Source organism: Rana temporaria, chromosome 8 (assembly GCF_905171775.1).
Source record: "Rana temporaria chromosome 8, aRanTem1.1, whole genome shotgun sequence".
In the NCBI taxonomy this organism is placed as follows: Eukaryota; Metazoa; Chordata; class Amphibia; order Anura; family Ranidae; genus Rana; species Rana temporaria.
Genome location: NC_053496.1, coordinates 3,154,230 through 3,173,201, shown reverse-complemented (window position 1 = coordinate 3,173,201; position 18,972 = coordinate 3,154,230). Strand labels below are relative to the sequence as shown.

At 54.2% G+C, this 18,972-nt stretch overlaps 1 protein-coding gene across 1 annotated transcript in view; it reads right to left on the bottom strand.

Annotated features, from left to right (window-relative positions):
- Window positions 1-2,359: 2,359 nt before the first annotated feature.
- Window positions 2,360-18,972, bottom strand: part of FOXJ2 (forkhead box J2) — a 48,031-nt gene continuing 31,418 nt past the window's right edge. The window contains exons 6-11 of the mRNA XM_040361214.1: window positions 13,277-13,406; window positions 11,131-11,364; window positions 10,939-11,040; window positions 9,378-9,596; window positions 6,971-7,084; window positions 2,360-3,201 (exon numbers count right to left, since the gene is read on the bottom strand). Coding sequence (XP_040217148.1) covers window positions 3,098-3,201; window positions 6,971-7,084; window positions 9,378-9,596; window positions 10,939-11,040; window positions 11,131-11,364; window positions 13,277-13,406 — 903 coding nt within the window. The 3' untranslated portion in view covers window positions 2,360-3,097. The remainder of the gene's footprint in view (window positions 3,202-6,970; window positions 7,085-9,377; window positions 9,597-10,938; window positions 11,041-11,130; window positions 11,365-13,276; window positions 13,407-18,972) is intronic.

The window sequence follows — 18,972 nt, the reverse complement described above, 5'->3', positions numbered from 1 at the left end:
GGATCTACAGCCGGCTGGTACCGGGTCCCCAAATTCCAAGAGATCAGGCGCAAAAAGGTGACTCGAGTATAAGCCGAGGGGGGCATTTTCACCACCAAAAAATCAGCTTATACTCGAGTATATACGGTACATTGAAATAATAAATACCACATCTATACAAATAAAATGTAACTAATTTGAAAGCATCCCATGTTACGAATTATCTGATGGAGCGTACAGACGGTCGGATTTTTCGCCAACAGCCTGTCATCACGCAATTTTCTTCGGAAATTCCGATCGTGTGTACGAGACTTAAAGGGGTTGTAAAGCCTCATGTTTTTTCACCTTAATGCACCTTGCAGTGTCTGCCCCCCCCCCCGTTTTACTTACCTGAGCCCCGAACTTCTGTGGGCGCAATCCCACGTCGTTCTCCCCACAGCTTCTCGGCTCTTCGATAGATAGAAGTGCAGCCATTGGCTCTCGCTGCTGTCAATCAAATCCAATGATGCGGCCGCCGGGGGCGGGGCCAAATTATATTCTCGGCGGCTATGGATGCCGAGTGTATGACACGGGAGCGCGCATGCAAGGTAACCCCCTCGGGAGAGAGCTTCCCAGAGGGGATTAACTATTGCGGGGAGGAGCCACAAGAGCCGCCGTAGGACCCCAGAAGTCGAGGATCGGGGGCCACTCTGTGCAAAACGAACTGCACAGTGGAGGTAAGTATGACATGTATGTTTTATTTAAACATGAAACTTTACTATCAATTACTTTTTAACTGTGAGGTAAAGGGGACTGACTAGGAGAGGAGACATATCGTTGTTCCTACTTAGTAGGAACAAACGATATGTCTCCTCTGCCCTGACAGAACAAGTCAGGGCAAATCCCCATGCTGGCGATCGTGCCCGCTGGCCACCCCCCCCCATTGGGTCCCCCCCGCCGTGCAGCAGGCGCGAGCCCTCTGGTGGCCATTAAAGGCAAGGACGTACCCGTAAGGGATTTCACCCAGGAGAGCCGTTCTGCCGCAGTTCATCTGCGTGAGCCGTTTGGGAACTGTTCTTTGCACAAATTCTATGGACTGGATGTATCCTTGAGTTTTTTATATATATTTAACCACTTAAGCCCCGGACCAATATGCTGCCTAAAGACCCAAGGGGTTTTTACAGTTCGGGACTGCGTCGCTTTAACAGACAATTGCGCGGTCGTGCGACGTGGCTCCAAAACAAAATTGGCGTCCTTTTTTCCCCACAAATAGAGCTTTCTTTTGGTGGTATTTGATCACCTCTGCGGTTTTAATTTTTTGCGCTATAAACAAAAATAGAGCGACAATTTTGAAAAAAATGCAATATTTTTTACTTTTTGCTATAATAAATATCCCCCAAAAATATATATACAATTTTTTTTTTCCCTCAGTTTAGGCCGATACGTATTCTTCTACCTATTTTTGGTAAAAAAAATCGCAATAATCGTTTATCGGTTGGTTTGCGCAAAATTTATAGCGTTTACAAAATAGGGGATAGTTTTATTGCATTTTTTTTTTTTTTTACTACTAATGGCGGCGATCAGCGATTTTTTCGTGACTGCGACATTATGGCGGACACATCGGACAATTTTGACACATTTTTGGGACCATTGTCATTTTCACAGCAAAAAATGCATTTAAATTGCATTGTTTATTGTGAAAATGACAGTTGCAGTTTGGGAGTTAACCACAGGGGGCGCTGTAGGGGTTAGTGTTCACTTAGTGTGTGTTTACAACTGTAGGGGGGTGTGGCTGTAGGACTGACGTCATCAATCGAGTCTCCCTATAAAAGGGATCACTCGATCGATGCACCGCCACAGTGAAGCACGGGGAAGCCGTGTTTACATACGGCTCTCCCCGTTCTTCAGCTCCGGGGAGCGATCGCGAGGGGGCGGCTAGAAACGAATAGCCGCGCCGTCGTCCCGGATCGCTCCCTGAGGCTTACAGACCGCCGCATGTACCGGGGGGGGGGGTCCCGATCGGACCCCCGACTAGCAGAGGACGTATAGGTACGTGCATGTGCCTGTCCGTGCCATTCTGCTGACGTATATCTACATGAGGCGGTCCTTAAGTGGATATATATATATATATAACCAGTCCTGAAGAAGGGCAATACCCTCGAAACGCGTTGTCACTACTTTTTTACACAATTCACCCAGTGAGACTTTTTTTTTGAACATGGGGCGCTCCTCACCCATTGCTATATAGCAGGGCACGTCTGCCATCATTATTGGCCGGGGGTCTAATTGACACCCCCCAGTGACATAGTTCCACTTGAGCGCCTGGTCCAAAAAAAAAAAAGCGCTAGATTTGTAAATAACCATAAAAAAAAAAAAAATAAACACACTGACTTCTCACCACAACTTTACACCATCAAGTTTGTTGGAGTTTATGGGATATAACAAGAGAGCATTTATGTAATAGCTTTGCCAATACAAGTGCCAGATAGTAACAATAATGTATTATTTCACAACAAGATCGGTAACGGCCGATCGGATCGGTACGCCAAAGAGACATCCAACGGTGAAACCCAACAACAACAAAAAAAAAAAACGAAAAAAAAAAAAAAAAAGGGTGAAAAGACGACGGACAATCCAGCTGGTCTGGTTAAGTGCTGTTCCTGGGATCTGCAGGTCCATTCAGAAGCTGGTGGGGGAGCCGCTGAGCGATCTCCAACCAAGGTGGCTGTTCTCATCCAATAACACTTTGTGCTGTGCAATAAGGTGTATGCTTTATAAATAATTTGTCCAGACCTTCCTCACCCTCCCCCCGGGAGCACCTCGCCCACCGTAAACGCCACAGTTCTTGGCACTGAGGGGGAGGCCCCGTTTTTCTTGTGGCACAGAGATCGCTGTCCACACGGACATCACAGTGGGAGAGGTTGAAATGACTGTGCATGGGAGGGGGGGAAGGGGGGTAGGGGGGTGCTTCTCTTCATTCATTCTTCCCTCCTCGACCATAGAGAGGGGCATTTTGTCCCTGATTGTCGGGCAAAGATATATAATCATATATATTTATTTATAGAATTATATATATATGTCTATACAGGTGGAGGGCTTGCAGTACCCCTCCTGGGTAAGCGGGGGCGGGGCGGAGGTTCTAAGCGATAGAGTCCCAGTCAAAGGTATCTTCGATTTCGTCAGTGTGCGGATGGCGCATTGTCGGACGGGGTGGCGGGTACAGAGTTCGCTGGGGGTGGCGACCTGCGAAGACAAAAAAACGCATTAACAAAGTTTTCACCTCGTCTCCTAAAAGTTACAGCGGGACAGATCGACACAGAAGAGAATAAAGTGTAACGGAGGCGACCGAGCGCTCCGATCCTTTCATATAGAACAGGGGCCTCCAAACTGCGGCCCTTTATCTGGCCCTTGGAGACTCCTCCCACAGATCTAAAACATTATTTCTCGCACTGATGCCCAATGACGGGGCACCCTTCCTTACAGATGCCCAATGACGAGGCACCCTTCCTCACAGACTCCCCATATGACGGGGCACACTTCCTCACAGACGCCCAATGACGGGGCACCCTTCCTCACAGACGCCCAATGACGAGGCACCCTTCCTCACAGACTCCCCATATGACGGGGCACACTTCCTCACAGACGCCCAATGACGAGGCACCCTTCCTCACAGACTCCCCATATGACGGGGCACACTTCCTCACAGACGCCCAATGACGGGGCACCCTTCCTTACAGATGCCCAATGACGGGGCACCCATCCTTACAGACGCCCAATGACGGGGCACCCATCCTCACAGACGCCCAATGACGGGGCACCCATCCTCACACACACCCAATGACGGGGCACCCTTCCTCACAGACTCCCCATATGACGGGGCACACTTCCTCACAGACGCCCAATGACGGGGCACCCTTCCTTACAGATGCCCAATGACGGGGCACCCATCCTTACAGACGCCCAATGACGGGGCACCCATCCTCACAGACGCCCAATGACGGGGCACCCATCCTCACACACACCCAATGACGGGGCACCCTTCCTCACAGACGCCCAATGACGGGGCACCCTTCCTTACAGATGCCCAATGACGGGGCACCCATCCTTACAGACGCCCAATGACGGGGCACCCATCCTCACAGACGCCCAATGACAGGGCACCCATCCTCACAGACACCCAATGACGGGGCACCCTTCCTCACAGACGCCCAATGATGGGGCACCCTTCCTCACAGACGCCCAATGACGGGGCACCCTTCCTCACAGACGCCCAATAACGGGGCACCCTTCCTCACAGACGCCCAATGACGGGGCACCCATCCTCACAGACGCCCAATGACGGGGCACCCATCCTCACAGACGCCCAATGACGGGGCACCCATCCTCACAGACGCCCAATGACGGGGCACCCATCCTCACAGACGCCCAATGACGGGGCACCCATCCTCACAGACGCCCAATGACGGGGCACCCATCCTCGCACTGACGCCTTTGGATTCCTCCCACAGGTCTAAAAAATGCCATTATTCCCACTTACACCCTTCCTTGCACTGATGCCAGACGACGGGGCTCCCTGTCTCCCGACGACGGGGCTCCCTGTCTCCCACTGTCGCCAGACAATGGGGCTCCCTGTCTCCCGCTGACGCCAAACGACGAGGCTCCCTGTCTCCCGACAACGGGGCTCCCTGTCTTTCGAACAACGGGGCTCCCTTTCTCCGGCTGACGCCAAACGACGGGGCTCCCTGTCTCCCATTGTTGCCCGATGACAGGGCTCCCTATCTTCCGACAACGGGGCCCCCTTTCTCCCGCTGACGCCCGGCGACGGGGGGCTCCCTTTCTCCCGCTGACCCCTGGCGACGGGGCTCCCTTTCTCCCGCTGACGCCCGGCGACGGGGCTCCCTTTCTCCCGCTGACGCCCCGCGACGGGGCTCCCTTTCTCCCGCTGACGCCCGGCGACGGGGCTCCTTTTCTCCCGCTGACGCCCCGCGACGGGGCTCCCTTTCTCCCGCTGACGCCCGGCGACGGGGCTCCCTTTCTCCCGCTGATGCCCGACGACTGGGCTCCCGCTGACGCCCAACGAAGGGGTTCCCTTTCTCCCGCTGATGCCTGGCGACGGGGCTCCCTTTCTCCCGCTGACGCCCGGCGACGAGGCTCCCTTCCTCTTGCTGATGCCCGATGACCGGGTACTATTCCTCCCACTGACACCGCCAGGACACTATTCCTATCACCAATAACCATTATGGTGCAGAATTCCTCCTCCTGACTGACCACACTCCGCCCCACTTTAAAGCGGAGGTCCACTCGATTATTTGATTTTATTTTTTTAAGTCAGCAGCTACAAATACGGCAGCTGCTGACTTTTAAAAAATGGACACTTATCTGTCCAGCAATCGCTCGGTCCCTGCTTCCGCCGCCATCCTCGGTGAGGGAATCAGGAAGTGAAGCCTTGCGGCTTCACTGCCCGATTCCCTACTGCGCATGCGCAAGTATCGCGGCGCGCCGTCACTGGTCCCCGCTCTCTCCTGGGAACAGTGTTTCCCAAAAGACGGGGGGGGGGCGGGCGGTTGACGTGAAGGGGCTGGACCCCCGTGGGAGTCAGAACCCGGAAGTGGCGCAAATACCTGTCTTAGTTTTATGCATTAGGAAAAAATGTGTCTGGTCCAGAAATGGTGCGTGTCAAGGTTAAAGAAGTTTCATCCATACACCAATCTTTAGGGTGAAAAATTAAGCATGGTTGCATTGCACAACCCGCCCCCAGGGCCATCTTTTCCATTGGGCACGCTGGGCAGTTGCCCGGGGGCCCCGCTTGCCTGGGGGGCCCCACCGGCTGCCCAGCAACCCCAGTAAAAAATTATGGAGAGTGACGGGTTAGAACTGCCCATGCTCAGTTTGTGGAAATCACAGAGAAGATCCGGTCCTCCACGAGTGCGGGGGGTTGCTGATGTAAGGGGGGAGTGAATGCAAAAATGTAAGGGGGCACTGATATAAAGGTTCCCCCTCCTATATTAGTGACCCCCCTTACCTTAGTGTATTTACTCTATGGAAGGTGGTCTCTGGTCACCAGAGTACCCCCCACATCAGAGTCTGCAAGATTCCCCCTTACAATGCAAGGGGGAACTCAGTCTGCGGACCCTGATGTAAGTGGGAAAAAGAAGTGGACTCTGATATAAGGTGGTCTCTGGTCACCAGAGCCCCCCTCCACATCAGAGTTCCCCCCTTAGATCATGATCTGCAGCGTTCCCCTTTACATAAGAGTTCCCTTTCACTGTAAGGGGGAATCCTGCAGACTCTGATGTAAGAGGAAACTCTGTGCTGGCTGAATTATAGTAACCTGACCTTCATGTCAATGAAGACATTTTTTTTTTTACTTTTGTTTAACTTAAACACATTTCTAATAGCACTAGCTATATGTTTATAGTTTAAATACTGACATTTGCATTGTTGGGCACTGAAAAATGTAATTTAGGCACTTTTTTTGCAGTGGCAGTAAAAAATGTGGTTCTGCCAGTAAATGTCATGATTTTTGTCAGTAAATTCTCGTGCGTGATTGTGTAGACAGGGCCCCAGTGCACTGTATTGCCCGGGGGCCTATAATGCTCTTAAGATGACACTGCCCGCCCGCCCCCCCCCCCCTCCGAATCCTAGGTTGTTCCTACACTCCACTCCCACGGCCGACATCTTTCCCGGAGTTACTTCCGGGTTCGCAGGCTCTGGCGCTGTGATTGGCCGGAGTCACGATGATGTAATTCCTGTGCAGGCGCGCGGGTGCCGCCGGTCACGGCACAGGTCCTGAAGAAACGGCACGAGCAGGAGGCGTCGATGATGTCACCGGCAAGCCTATATAGTAAATATCTCCTAAACGGTGCAAGTTTTATTACGTTACCTACAGGTGAGTCTCGTTATAGGATCACCTGTAGGTACAATTTACTTCCTCTTTAACCACTTCAGCTCTGTAAAGTAGTCACACCGGCTTCCCCTTTAGCAAGTGAACATAATAAGTATGGGCTCTCACCTTGCTGGCTGTATGTTGGCGGTGGTGCTTGGGTGTGAATAGGATATCCAGGGGGTGCGGTGAAATTATGACCGCAAGACACTGGCGTTGGCTGGTTTTGCCCGTAGGTGGCCACTGGAGAGAGAGAGAAAAACATTTTCAGTGGATTAATAATTGCTCATATACATTGCCGATTTCCAACAAAACCCATAGGTACAATGGTAAGAGCGGCGCAGCCCATCCCTACGCGTTTCGTCCTGCCCACGGGGATCAGTCATGGCTGCTCTTACCATCGTTACCTATGGGTTTTGTTGGATGTGCGGCACCTTTTCTTGCATACATTGAGCTGTGACCCAGTAGGGGTGCAACGAATCGAAAAACTCACTGTTCGGATCGGTCCTCGGATCAGAGTCACAGATCGGATCATTTTTTGGATCAGCAAAAAAAAAAAAAACCATCTCGCCCACTGTAATGTCCACATCTCCCCCCCACTGTATACCTAGGCCGCCACTGGGTGTACCAAGATGGCCGCCGCTCCGGAGCTAGGCCGAAGCCACGGCCTTTCCTGTGGCCGAGGCAGCGGAGCTCAATCCGCGGATCGTCTGGTGTGCCGATCCGAACACGTTGACCCGTTCAGATCACGGATCAATGACGATCTGTTGCACCGCTACTCCCCAGCGGTTGGTCACCAAGGACAGGGACCAACAGGAGCCTGGAGCGGCACCCCATCTCTCTTTTGTGTGGACTACGCGTTTCGTCCACAGGGATTAGTCATGGCTGCTCTTACCATCATTTCCTATGGGTTTTGTTGGATGAGCGGCACCTTTTCTTTTCTTGCATACATTGAGCTGAGACAAGCTCCTTCCCAGCCTGCACTCCCCAGCGGTTGGTCACCAGACAGGGACTAACAGGAGCCTGAAGCGGCATCCCATCTCTTTTGTGTAGACCACGCTCCCTACGCATTTCATCCTGTCCACGGGGATTGGTCACGGCTGCTCTTACCATCATTTCCTATGGGTTTTGTTGGATGTGCGGCACCTTTTCTTTGCATACAATGAGCTGAGACAAGCTCCTTCCCAGCCTGCACTCCCCAGCGGTTGGTCACCAGACAGGGACCAACAGGAGCGGCACCCTATCTCTTTTTGGTGTGGACCAAGCCCCCCTACGTGTTTCGTCCTGCCCATGGGGATTAGTCACGGCTGCTCTTACCATCATTAACTATGGGTTTTGTTGGATGTGCGGCACCTTTTCTTTGCTTTGCATACATTGAGCTGAGACAAGCTCCTTCCCAGCCTGCACTCCCCAGCGGTTGGTCACCAGACAGGGACCAACAGGAGCCTGGAGCGGCACCCTATCTCTCTTTTGTGTAGACCATGCTCCCTACGCATTTCGTCCTGCCCATGGGGATTAGTCATGGCTGCTCTTACCATCATTTCCTATGGGTTTTGTTGGATGAGCGGCACCTTTTCTTTTCTTGCATACATTGAGCTGAGACAAGCTCCTTCCCAGCCTGCACTCCCCAGCGGTTGGTCACCAGACAGGGACCAACAGGAGCGGCACCCTATCTCTTTTTGGTGTGGACCAAGCCCCCTACGTGTTTCGTCCTGCCCATGGGGATTGGTCACGGCTGCTCTTACCATCATTTCCTATGGGTTTTGTTGGCTGTGCGGCACCTTTTCTTTGCATACATTGAGCCAAGACAAGCTCCTTCCCAGCCTGCACTCCCCAACGGTTGGTCACCAGGGACAGGGACCAACAGGAGGGGCACCCTATCTCTTTTTGGTGTGGACCACGCTCCCTACGCATTTCGTCCTGCCCACGGGGATTGGTCACGGCTGCTCTTACCATAATTTCCTATGGGTTTTGTTGGATGAGCGGCACCTTTTCTTTGCATACATTGAGCCAAGACAAGCTCCTTCCCAGCCTGTACTCCCCAGCGGTTGGTCACCAGACAGGGACTAACAGGAGCCTGAAGCGGCATCCCATCTCTCTTTTGTGTAGACCACGCACCCTACGCATTTCGTCCTGCCCACGGGGATTGGTCACGGCTGCTCTTACCATCGTTACCTATGGGTTTTGTTGCATACAATGAGCCGAGACGAGCTCCTTCCCAGCCTGTACTCCCCAGCGGTTGGTCACCAGGGACAGGGACCAACAGGAGCGGCACCCCATCTCTCTTTTGTGTGGATTTGCCATAATTCAGTACTAGAAATGAAGGTCAGTGCCGGACAAAGCTCACCCAGCATAATGTGAAAATCTGCCCATAGAAAAGGCAACCATCAAGCAAACATTATACCGGTAGGTATGTGACTGGGGTGGGAAGCCCATTGTTCTCAATGAAAGACTGACGGCCAACCAACCGACGTCTAAAACCGGCCACGCCAAACCATGCAGTACCAATCAGCGCACCCCTCCTTCTTCCTCTTACCTGCCATGGTGTGCCCGGGCTTGGCTCCCTGAAGTGCACAGGAACTGCTGGTGGTGGGGGGCATGCAGGGAGATTGGCAGGATGAGGTCTGGCCATGTGCGGGCGGCAGGAGACCGGTGTGGCTTAGCAGATGGGATAAGGAGTCGCACAGGCTGGCGATGTGGTGCTGGTCTAAGCTCCAGTTCTTTAGCTCGGCCTGGCGCAGGCTCTCCATGAGGTCTGGGGGATCAAAGACACACAAAAAAAAAAAAATAGGTTTACTTTTCTTCAAATATTTTCATTTCCTGCCCAGAGATGTTCGATGATCGTCATCGGGAAGGATTGGGTGACAACTAGAATACCACAAGGCTAAATCTGAGACGCCCTCAACCAAGGGATCATGGGGGACAGTCCATTGGCTGGGTCAGAACCTCCCGCATGATAGACTGAGCAGATGCACCAAATACATACATGGTGACTATGTGGTGCTTCATTTACCATTAGTAACTATCTACCCGCCAGTGGTGGCCCGTATTGCAGGGCACAGGGGCGCCGCCCCCCTATAAATGCATTCGGCCCCCTAATCTACATACGGGGCACAGGGGTGCCACCCCCTTTTCAATGCATCCGGCCCCCTAATCTACATGCGGGGCGCCACCCCCCTGTCCATGCATCCGGCCCTCTAATCTATGTATGGGGCGCCACCCCCCTATACATGCATCCGGGCCCCCTAATCTACAATACATACAGGGCGCCACCCCCCTATCCATGCATCCGGCCCCCTAATCTACATGCGGGGCACCACCCCCCTGTCCAATGTGTCCATGCATCCGGCCCTCTGATCTATATATGGGGCGCAGGGGCACCACCCCCCCATCCATGCACCCGGGCCCCCTGATCTACAGTGCATATGGGGCGCCACCCCCCTATACATACATGCGGGGCGCCACCCCCCTATCCATGCATCCGGCCCCCTAATCTACAATACATACAGGGCGCCTGTCTTAGTATTGGGAATCTCTACGTCCTTCAGGAGGGTGTGATGTCTCGTGTAGTATGGGGGAATCTCTACGTCCTTCTAGAGGATGTGATGTCTCGTGTAGTATGGGGGAATCTCTACGTCCTTCTGGGGGGTGTGATGTCTTGTGTGGTATGGGGGAATCTCTACGTCTTTCTAGAGGATGTGATGTCTCGTGTAGTATGGGAGAATCTCTACGTCCTTCTGGAGGGAGTGATGTCTCAGTATTGGGAATCTTTACGTCCTACTGGGGGGTGTGATGTCTCGTGTAGTATGGGGGAATCTCTACGTCCTTCTGGGGGATGTCTCGTGTGGTATGGGGGAAGCTCTACGTCTTTCTGGGGGGTGTCTCGTGTGGTATGGTGGAATCTCTATGTCCTTCTGGGGGGTGTGATGTCTTAGTATGGGGGAATCTCTACGTCCTTCGGGAGGGTGTGATGTCTCGTGTAGTATGGGGGAATCTCTACGTCCTTCTGGGGGGTGTCTTGTGTAGTACGGGGGAATCTCTACGTCCTCCTGGGGGGTGTGATTTCTTAGTATGGGGGAATCTCTACATGGACTGACCTGAGAATTGGGACAGGTCTACGGTGGACCAGTCCAGGTTGCTGACGATCTTGAAGCTCTCCTTTAGAGAGTCGATGTTGGAAGGCCAGTCGCTGGGGAGACCTGGATGGAGAAAAGCGGGGGAAGGTGAGGACTTTTTCCAGCCAGTAGAAGAACACGATTCCTTCCACGGCTCTGATTGGACGGACTCACCCAGAGGCATGCCGGGGGCAGCTGGCCGGGACATCTGCTGGGGGGGAAGGTAAGAAGGCGGCGGCTGCTGCTGCTGTTGGGCTTGATGGTGAGAAGACGAGGGGTTGCTGATGCTGGGGACATTGTGGGGGTGCAGCGAGGTGGACGACTCCCCCGAATTCTGCTGGTACATGCAGCAGCTGGAGGAAGGTGGGGGAGGTGGTTGTTGTACATCGGTGGGGAGAGGAGAGAGTCCTGAGGATAAAGAGAAGGAGAGTCACCGGAGAGAAAACACCCCGCCCTGCAGCTCACTGGGTCCTGATCTATGGGGGGAACCCGGCCCTAGCTGACCCTGTGTGACCTCCTACCGGCGCCGGCCGCTTCTGTTAAGGGGATCCCCAAATTTGAGGAATGCGCAGAACAGAAATTCTAAACCTATATGGAAACAATCTGTGGGGGGCTTTTTTTTTTGTGTTGGACAATATTGGGACGGTCAGTGAATCGGCTCCTTTTCTGGTGGACCGATCGGCAACACCGGGACCGATCATCAAATCAACGTTTGTTGAAGGAGCCGGGTGGAAAAATTCCAGCCAGTCGTTCAGATACAGCAACTCGGGACTGAGACAAAGGGATGGGCAGGAAGAGAAGCTGCCTTGGGGACTGGGGTATAATGTGAGGTGGGAGGGGATTTGTGTTGGAAGGGGGGGGGCAGTACTAGGAGTGGTGATTTATGGGGGTCTGTGTTATGAGGTGGGATAGGGGAAGAGGATTTGTGCTAGGAGAGGAGATATGGTGGGGGAGGTGTAATTGTACTAGGAGGGGACTTTTTTTGGGGGGGGGGGGGGGGGGGGATTTGTGCTAGGAGGGAGGATTGGGAGAGGACAATGATGGGACACTATTCCTCCCACTGACACCAACGATGGGACACTATTCCTCCCACTGATACCAACGATGGGACACTATTCCTCCCACTGATACCAACGATGGGACACTATTCCTCCCACTGACACCAACGATGGGACACTATTCCTCCCACTGACACCAATGATGGGACACTATTCCTCCCACTGATACCAATGATGGGACACTATTCCTTCCACTGATACCAATGATGGGACACTATTCCTCCCACTGACACCAATGATGGGACACTATTCCTTCCACTGACACCAATGATAGGACACTATTCCTCCCACTGACACCAATGATAGGACACTATTCCTCCCACTGATACCAACGATGGGACACTATTCCTTCCACTGACAACAATGATGGGACACTATTCCTCCCACTGATACCAATGATGGGACACTATTCCTCCCACTGACACCAATGATGGGACACTATTCCTCCCACTGACACCAATGATGGGACACTATTCCTTCCACTGATACCAATGATGGGACACTATTCCTCCCACTGACACCAATGATGGGACACTATTCCTTCCACTGACACCAATGATAGGACACTATTCCTCCCACTGACACCAATGATAGGACACTATTCCTCCCACTGATACCAACGATGGGACACTATTCCTTCCACTGACAACAATGATGGGACACTATTCCTCCCACTGATACCAATGATGGGACACTATTCCTCCCACTGACACCAATGATGGGACACTATTCCTCCCACTGACACCAATGATGGGACACTATTCCTCCCACTGATACCAATGATGGGACACTATTCCTCCCACTGATACCAATGATAGGACACTATTCCCCCCACTGACACCAATGATGGGACACTATTCCCCCCACTGACACCAATGATGGGACACTATTCCTCCCACTGACACCAATGATAGGACACTATTCCTCCCACTGATGGGACACTATTCCTCCCACTGATACCAATGATGGGACACTATTCCTCCCACTGACACCAATGATGGGACACTATTCCTCCCACTGACACCAATGATGGGACACTATTCCTCCCACTGATACCAATGATGGGACACTATTCCTCCCACTGACACCAATGATCAATGATGGGACACTATTCCTCCCACTAATTTCAATGCCGGAGTGTGAAATGAAGCTGAAATGTTCTGTGGGGCGGCTCGGCTCCCGGGTAGATTCCATGGGGCTCTGCTGCACTACCTGGCCGGTCACCTTCCTGCACTACCCTCCTCCATCCTGACCCCGTTTACCCTGCAATGTACGGTACAGGCTGCGGAAGGAGCAGCTGAGGTCGGGGATTTCCGAGAAGGAGAATTTGTAGCAGTCGTTGTTGTTGTAGGACGGGGCCCTGGAGTCGGGGGGCATGTGAGCCGGGGCAGCCTGCGGGGGGAGAAGAGAGAAACGGGGTCAGTCAGTAATAGCAAACATGGGTTAGGAAAATACATTGTATCTTCAGTGATGTACTCAATGATCCTGCAGGGCTTACCTGAACACCTTGGGGGGGTATTGGGGGGTAATACAAGTGGCTTTTCTGTCTATGGTGGCCTAATCCCATCTCCTCCAGGCATGGTTCCTTGTAAGGCAGTCACATTGGGCCCCGCCAGGTGGATGGTCAGACTGGCCCAACAGAAGTCTTGGATAATCTTTTTATAAATCTCTGGTTCCAAACACTGTCTCCCATCAATTGGAGGCAATACAGTCCCCCTGAAGAAGACTACGACTTGGTTGGTCGAAACACGTTGGGGCAGGATCATTACTGTAAGATTTGTCTTGACTATACCATGCCTACAATTTATGTAACCAGAGCTCATATTTTAAAACCTTTTTTGATTTTAATATTTGTATAATAAAAAAATGTATATATACTGAAATTTGCTTGACAGTCCGTTTGCTGCAACAAAAAACTCCCCGGGGGGGATTTTCAAATTTCTTCCACAATTGAACAAATGCAAAAAGTGTCCTCTGAATGGTGTTTGTGCCCAACCTGTGAATGGCATCAAGCAAGTGCCACCGCCCCACCCCCCCCCTCACCGTGTTCCTTATGCAAGGAACAGGACACAGGACCTGGAAGACGGTGAGGATCGGGGGTAGTAGCTCAGCACAGGAGCTGGAGGATGGTGAGGATCGGGGTAGTAGCTCGGCACAGGACATTGAAGATGGTGAGAATCGGGGTAGTAGCTCAGCACAGGACCCAGAAGACTGTGAGGATCGGGGTAGTAGCTCAGCACAGGACCCAAAAGACGGTGAGGATCGGGGGTAGTAGCCCAACACAGGAGCTGGAGGATGGTGAGGATCGGGGTAGTAGCTTGGTACAGGAGCTGGAGGATGGTGAGGACCGGGGTAGTAGCTTGGTACAGGAGCTGGAGGATGGTGAGGATCGGGGTAGTAGCTTGGTACAGGACCTGGAAGACGGTGAGGATCGGGGTAGTAGCTCGGCCCAGGACATGGAAGATGGTGAGGATCGGGGTAGTAGCTCAACACAGGACCTGGAAGACAGTGAGGATCGGGGTAGAAGCCCAGCACAGGAGCTGGAGGATGGTGAGGATCGGGGTAGTAGCTTGGCACAGGACATGGAAGACGGTGAGGATCGGGGTAGTAGCTCGGGACAGAACCTGGAAGAAGGTGAGTATCGGGGTAGTAGCAGCACAGAACCCGGAAGATGGTGAGGATCAGGGGTAGTAGCTCAGCACATAACCCGAAAGACGGTGAGGATTCGGGGGAGTAGCTCGGCACAGGACCTGGAAGACGGTGAGGATTGGGGTAGTAGCTCAGCACAGGACCCAGAAGACGGTGAGGATCGGGGGTAGTAGCTCGGCACAGGACCTGGAAGACTGAGGATCGGGGTAGAAGCCCAGCACAGGAGCTGGAGGATGGTGAGGATCGGGGTAGTAGCTTGGTACAGGACCTGGAAGACGGTGAGGATTGGGGTAGTAGCTCGGCACAGAACCCAAAAGACGGTGAGGATCAGGGTAGTAGTAGTAGCTCGGCACAGAACCCGGAAGACGGTGAGGATTTGTGGTAGTAGCTTGACACAGAACCCAAAAGACGGTGAGGATCGGGGTAGTAGCTCGGCACAGGCCATAGAAGACGGTGAGGATCGGGGAAGTAGCTCGGCACAAGGCCATAGAAGACGGTGAGGATCAGGGTAGTAGCTCGGCACAGGACCTGGAAGAGGGTAAAGATTGGGGGTAGTAGCTCGGCACAGGACCCGGAAGATGGTGAGGATCGGGGAAGTAGCTGGGCACAGGACCTGGAAGAGGGTAAATATCGGGGGGTAGTAGCTCGGCACAGGACCCGGAAGACGGTGAGGATCGGGGGTAGTAGCTCGGCACAGAACCCGGAAGATGGTGAGGATCGGGGGTAGTAGCTCGGCACAGGATCCGGAAGATGGTGAGGATCGCTGGTAGTAGCTTGGCACAGAACCCGGAAGATGGTGAGGATCGGGGGTAGTAGCTCGGCACAGGACCCGGAAGATGGTGAGGATCGGGGGTAGTAGCTCGACACAGAAACCGGAAGATGGTGAGGATCGGGGGTAGTAGCTTGGCACAGGACCCGGAAGATGGTGAGGATCGGCGTAGTAGCTTGGCACAGAACCCGGAAGACGGTGAGGATCGGGGTAGTAGCTTGGCACAGGACCTGGAAGACGGTGAAGATCGGGGGTAGTAGCTCGGCACAGGACCCGGAAGACGGTGAAGATCGGGGGTAGTAGCTTGGCACAGGACCCGGAAGACGGTGAGGATCGGGGTAGTAGCTTGGCACAGAACCCGGAAGACGGTGAGGATCGGGGTAGTAGCTTGGCACAGGACCTGGAAGACGGTGAAGATCGGGGGTAGTAGCTCGGCACAGGACCTAGAAGACGGTGAGGATCGGGGTAGTAGCTCGGCACAGGACCTGGAAGACAGTGAGGATTGGGGGTAGTAGCTCGGCACAGGACCTGGAAGATGGTGAGGATCGGGGTAGTAGCTCAGCACAGGACCCAGAAGACGGTGAGGATCGGGGGTAGTAGCTCAGCACAGGACTCCGGGAGACGGTGAGGATCGGGGGTAGTAGCTTGGCACAGGACCTGGAAGACGGTGAGGATCGGGGTAGTAGCTTGGCACAGGACCTGGAAGACGGTGAAGATCGGGGGTAGTAGCTCGGCACAGGACCTAGAAGACGGTGAGGATCGGGGTAGTAGCTCGGCACAGGACCTGGAAGACAGTGAGGATTGGGGGTAGTAGCTCGGCACAGGACCTGGAAGATGGTGAGGATCGGGGTAGTAGCTCAGCACAGGACCCAGAAGACGGTGAGGATCGGGGGTAGTAGCTCAGCACAGGACTCCGGGAGACGGTGAGGATCGGGGGTAGTAGCTTGGCACAGGACCTGGAAGACGGTGAGGATCGGGGTAGAAGCCCAGCACAGGAGCTGGAGGATGGTGAGGATCAGGGTAGTAGCTTGGTACAGGACCTGGAAGACGGTGAGGATCGGGGTAGTAGCTCTGGAAAGAACCTGGAAGACGGTGAGGATCGGGGTAGTAGCAGCACAGGACCCGGAGGACAGTGAGGATCGGGGTAGTAGCTCGGCACAGGACCTGGAAGACGGTGAAGATCGGGGGTAGTAGCTTGACACAGAACCCGAAAGACGGTGAGGATCAGGGTAGTAGTAGCTCGGCACAGAACCCGGAAGACGGTGAGGATTTGGGGTAGTAGCTTGACACAGAACCCGGAAGACGGTGAAGATCGGGGGTAGTAGCTCGGCACAGAACCCGGAAGATGGTGAGGATCGGGGGTAGTAGCTGGGCACAGAACCCGGAAGACGGTGAGGATTTGGGGTAGTAGCTTGACACAGAACCCGGAAGACGGTGAAGATCGGGGGTAGTAGCTCGGCACAGAACCCGGAAGATGGTGAGGATCGGGGGTAGTAGCTCGGCACAGGACCCGGAAGACGGTGAGGATCAGGGTAGTAGCTCGACACAGGACCTGGTGAGGATTGGGGTAGTAGCTCGACACAGGACCTGGTGAGGATCGGGGTAGTAGCTCGGCACAGGACCTGGAAGACGGTGAGGATCGGGGGTAGTAGCTCGGCACAGGACCCGGAAGACGGCGAGGATCGGGGTAGTAGCTCGGCACAGGACCCGGAAGACGGTGAGGATCGGGGTAGTAGCTCGGCACAGGACCTGGAAGACGGTGAGGATCGGGGTAGTAGCTCGGCACAGGACCTGGAAGACGGTGAAGATCGGGGGTAGTAGCTCGGCACAGGACCTGGAAGATGGTGAGGATCGGGGGTAGTAGCTGGGCACAGGACCTGGAAGACGGTGAAGATCGGGGGTAGTAGCTCGGCACAGGACCCGGAAGATGGTGAGGATCAGGGGTAGTAGCTCGGCACAGAACCTGGAAGATGGTGAGGATCGGGGATAGTAGCTCGGCACAGGACCTGGAAGACGGTGAGGATCGGGGGTAGTAGCTCGGCACAGGACCTGGAAGACGGTGAGGATCGGGGGTAGTAGCTCGGCACAGGACCTGGAAGACGGTGAGGATCGGGGTAGTAGCTCGGCACAGGACCTGGAAGACGGTGAGGATCGGGGAAATAGCTGGGCACAGGACCTGGAAGACGGTGAAGATCGGGGGTAGTAGCTCGGCACAGGACCTAGAAGACGGTGAGGATCGGGGGTAGTAGTTCGACACAGGACCTGGAAGATGGTGAGGATCAGGGGTAGTAGCTCGGCACAGGACCTGGAAGATGGTGAGGATCGGGGATAGTAGCTCGGCACAGGACCTAGAAGACGGTGAGGATCGGGGTAGTAGCTCGGCACAGGACCCGGAAGACGGTGAGGATCGGGGAAATAGCTGGGCACAGGACCTGGAAGACGGTGAGGATCGGGGAAATAGCTGGGCACAGGACCTGGAAGACGGTGAAGATCGGGGGTAGTAGCTCGGCACAGGACCTGGAAGACGGTGAGGATTGGGGTAGTAGCTCGGCACAGGACCTGGAAGACGGTGAGGATTGGGGTAGTAGCTCGGCACAGGACCTGGAAGACAGTGAGGATTGGGGGTAGTAGCTCGGCACAGGACCTGGAAGACGGTGAGGATTGGGGTAGTAGCTCGGCACAGGACCCGGAAGACGGTGAGGATTGGGGTAGTAGCTCGGCACAGGACCTGGAAGACAGTGAGGATTGGGGGTAGTAGCTCGGCACAGGACCTGGAAGACGGTGAGGATTGGGGTAGTAGCTCGACACAGGACCTGATGAAGATCGGGGTAGTAGCTCGACACAGGACCTGGTGAGGATTGGGGTAGTAGCTCGACACAGGACCTGGTGAGGATCGGGGTAGTAGCTCGGCACAGGACCTGGAAGACGGTGAGGATTGGGGTAGTAGCTCGGCACAGGACCCGGAAGACGGCGAGGATCGGGGTAGTAGCTCGGCACAGGACCCGGAAGACGGCGAGGATCGGGGTAGTAGCTCGGCACAGGACCCGGAAGACGGTGAGGATCGGGGTAGTAGCTCGGCACAGGACCTGGAAGACGGTGAGGATCGGGGTAGTAGCTCGGCACAGGACCCGGAAGACGGTGAGGATCGGGGGAATTAGCTCGGCACAGGACCTGGAAGACTGTGAAGATCGGGGAAATAGCTGGGCACAGGACCTGGAAGACGGTGAAGATCGGGGGTAGTAGCTCGGCACAGGACCTGGAAGATGGTGAGGATTGGGGTAGTAGCTCGGCACAGGACCTGGAAGATGGTGAAGATCGGGGGTAGTAGCTCGGCACAGGACCTAGAAGACGGTGAGGATCAGGGGTAGTAGCTCGGCACAGAACCTGGAAGATGGTGAGGATCGGGGGTAGTAGCTCGGCACAGGACCTGGAAGACGGTGAGGATCAGGGGTAGTAGCTCGGCACAGAACCTGGAAGATGGTGAGGATCGGGGATAGTAGCTCGGCACAGAACCTGGAGGATGGTGAGGATCGGGGTAGT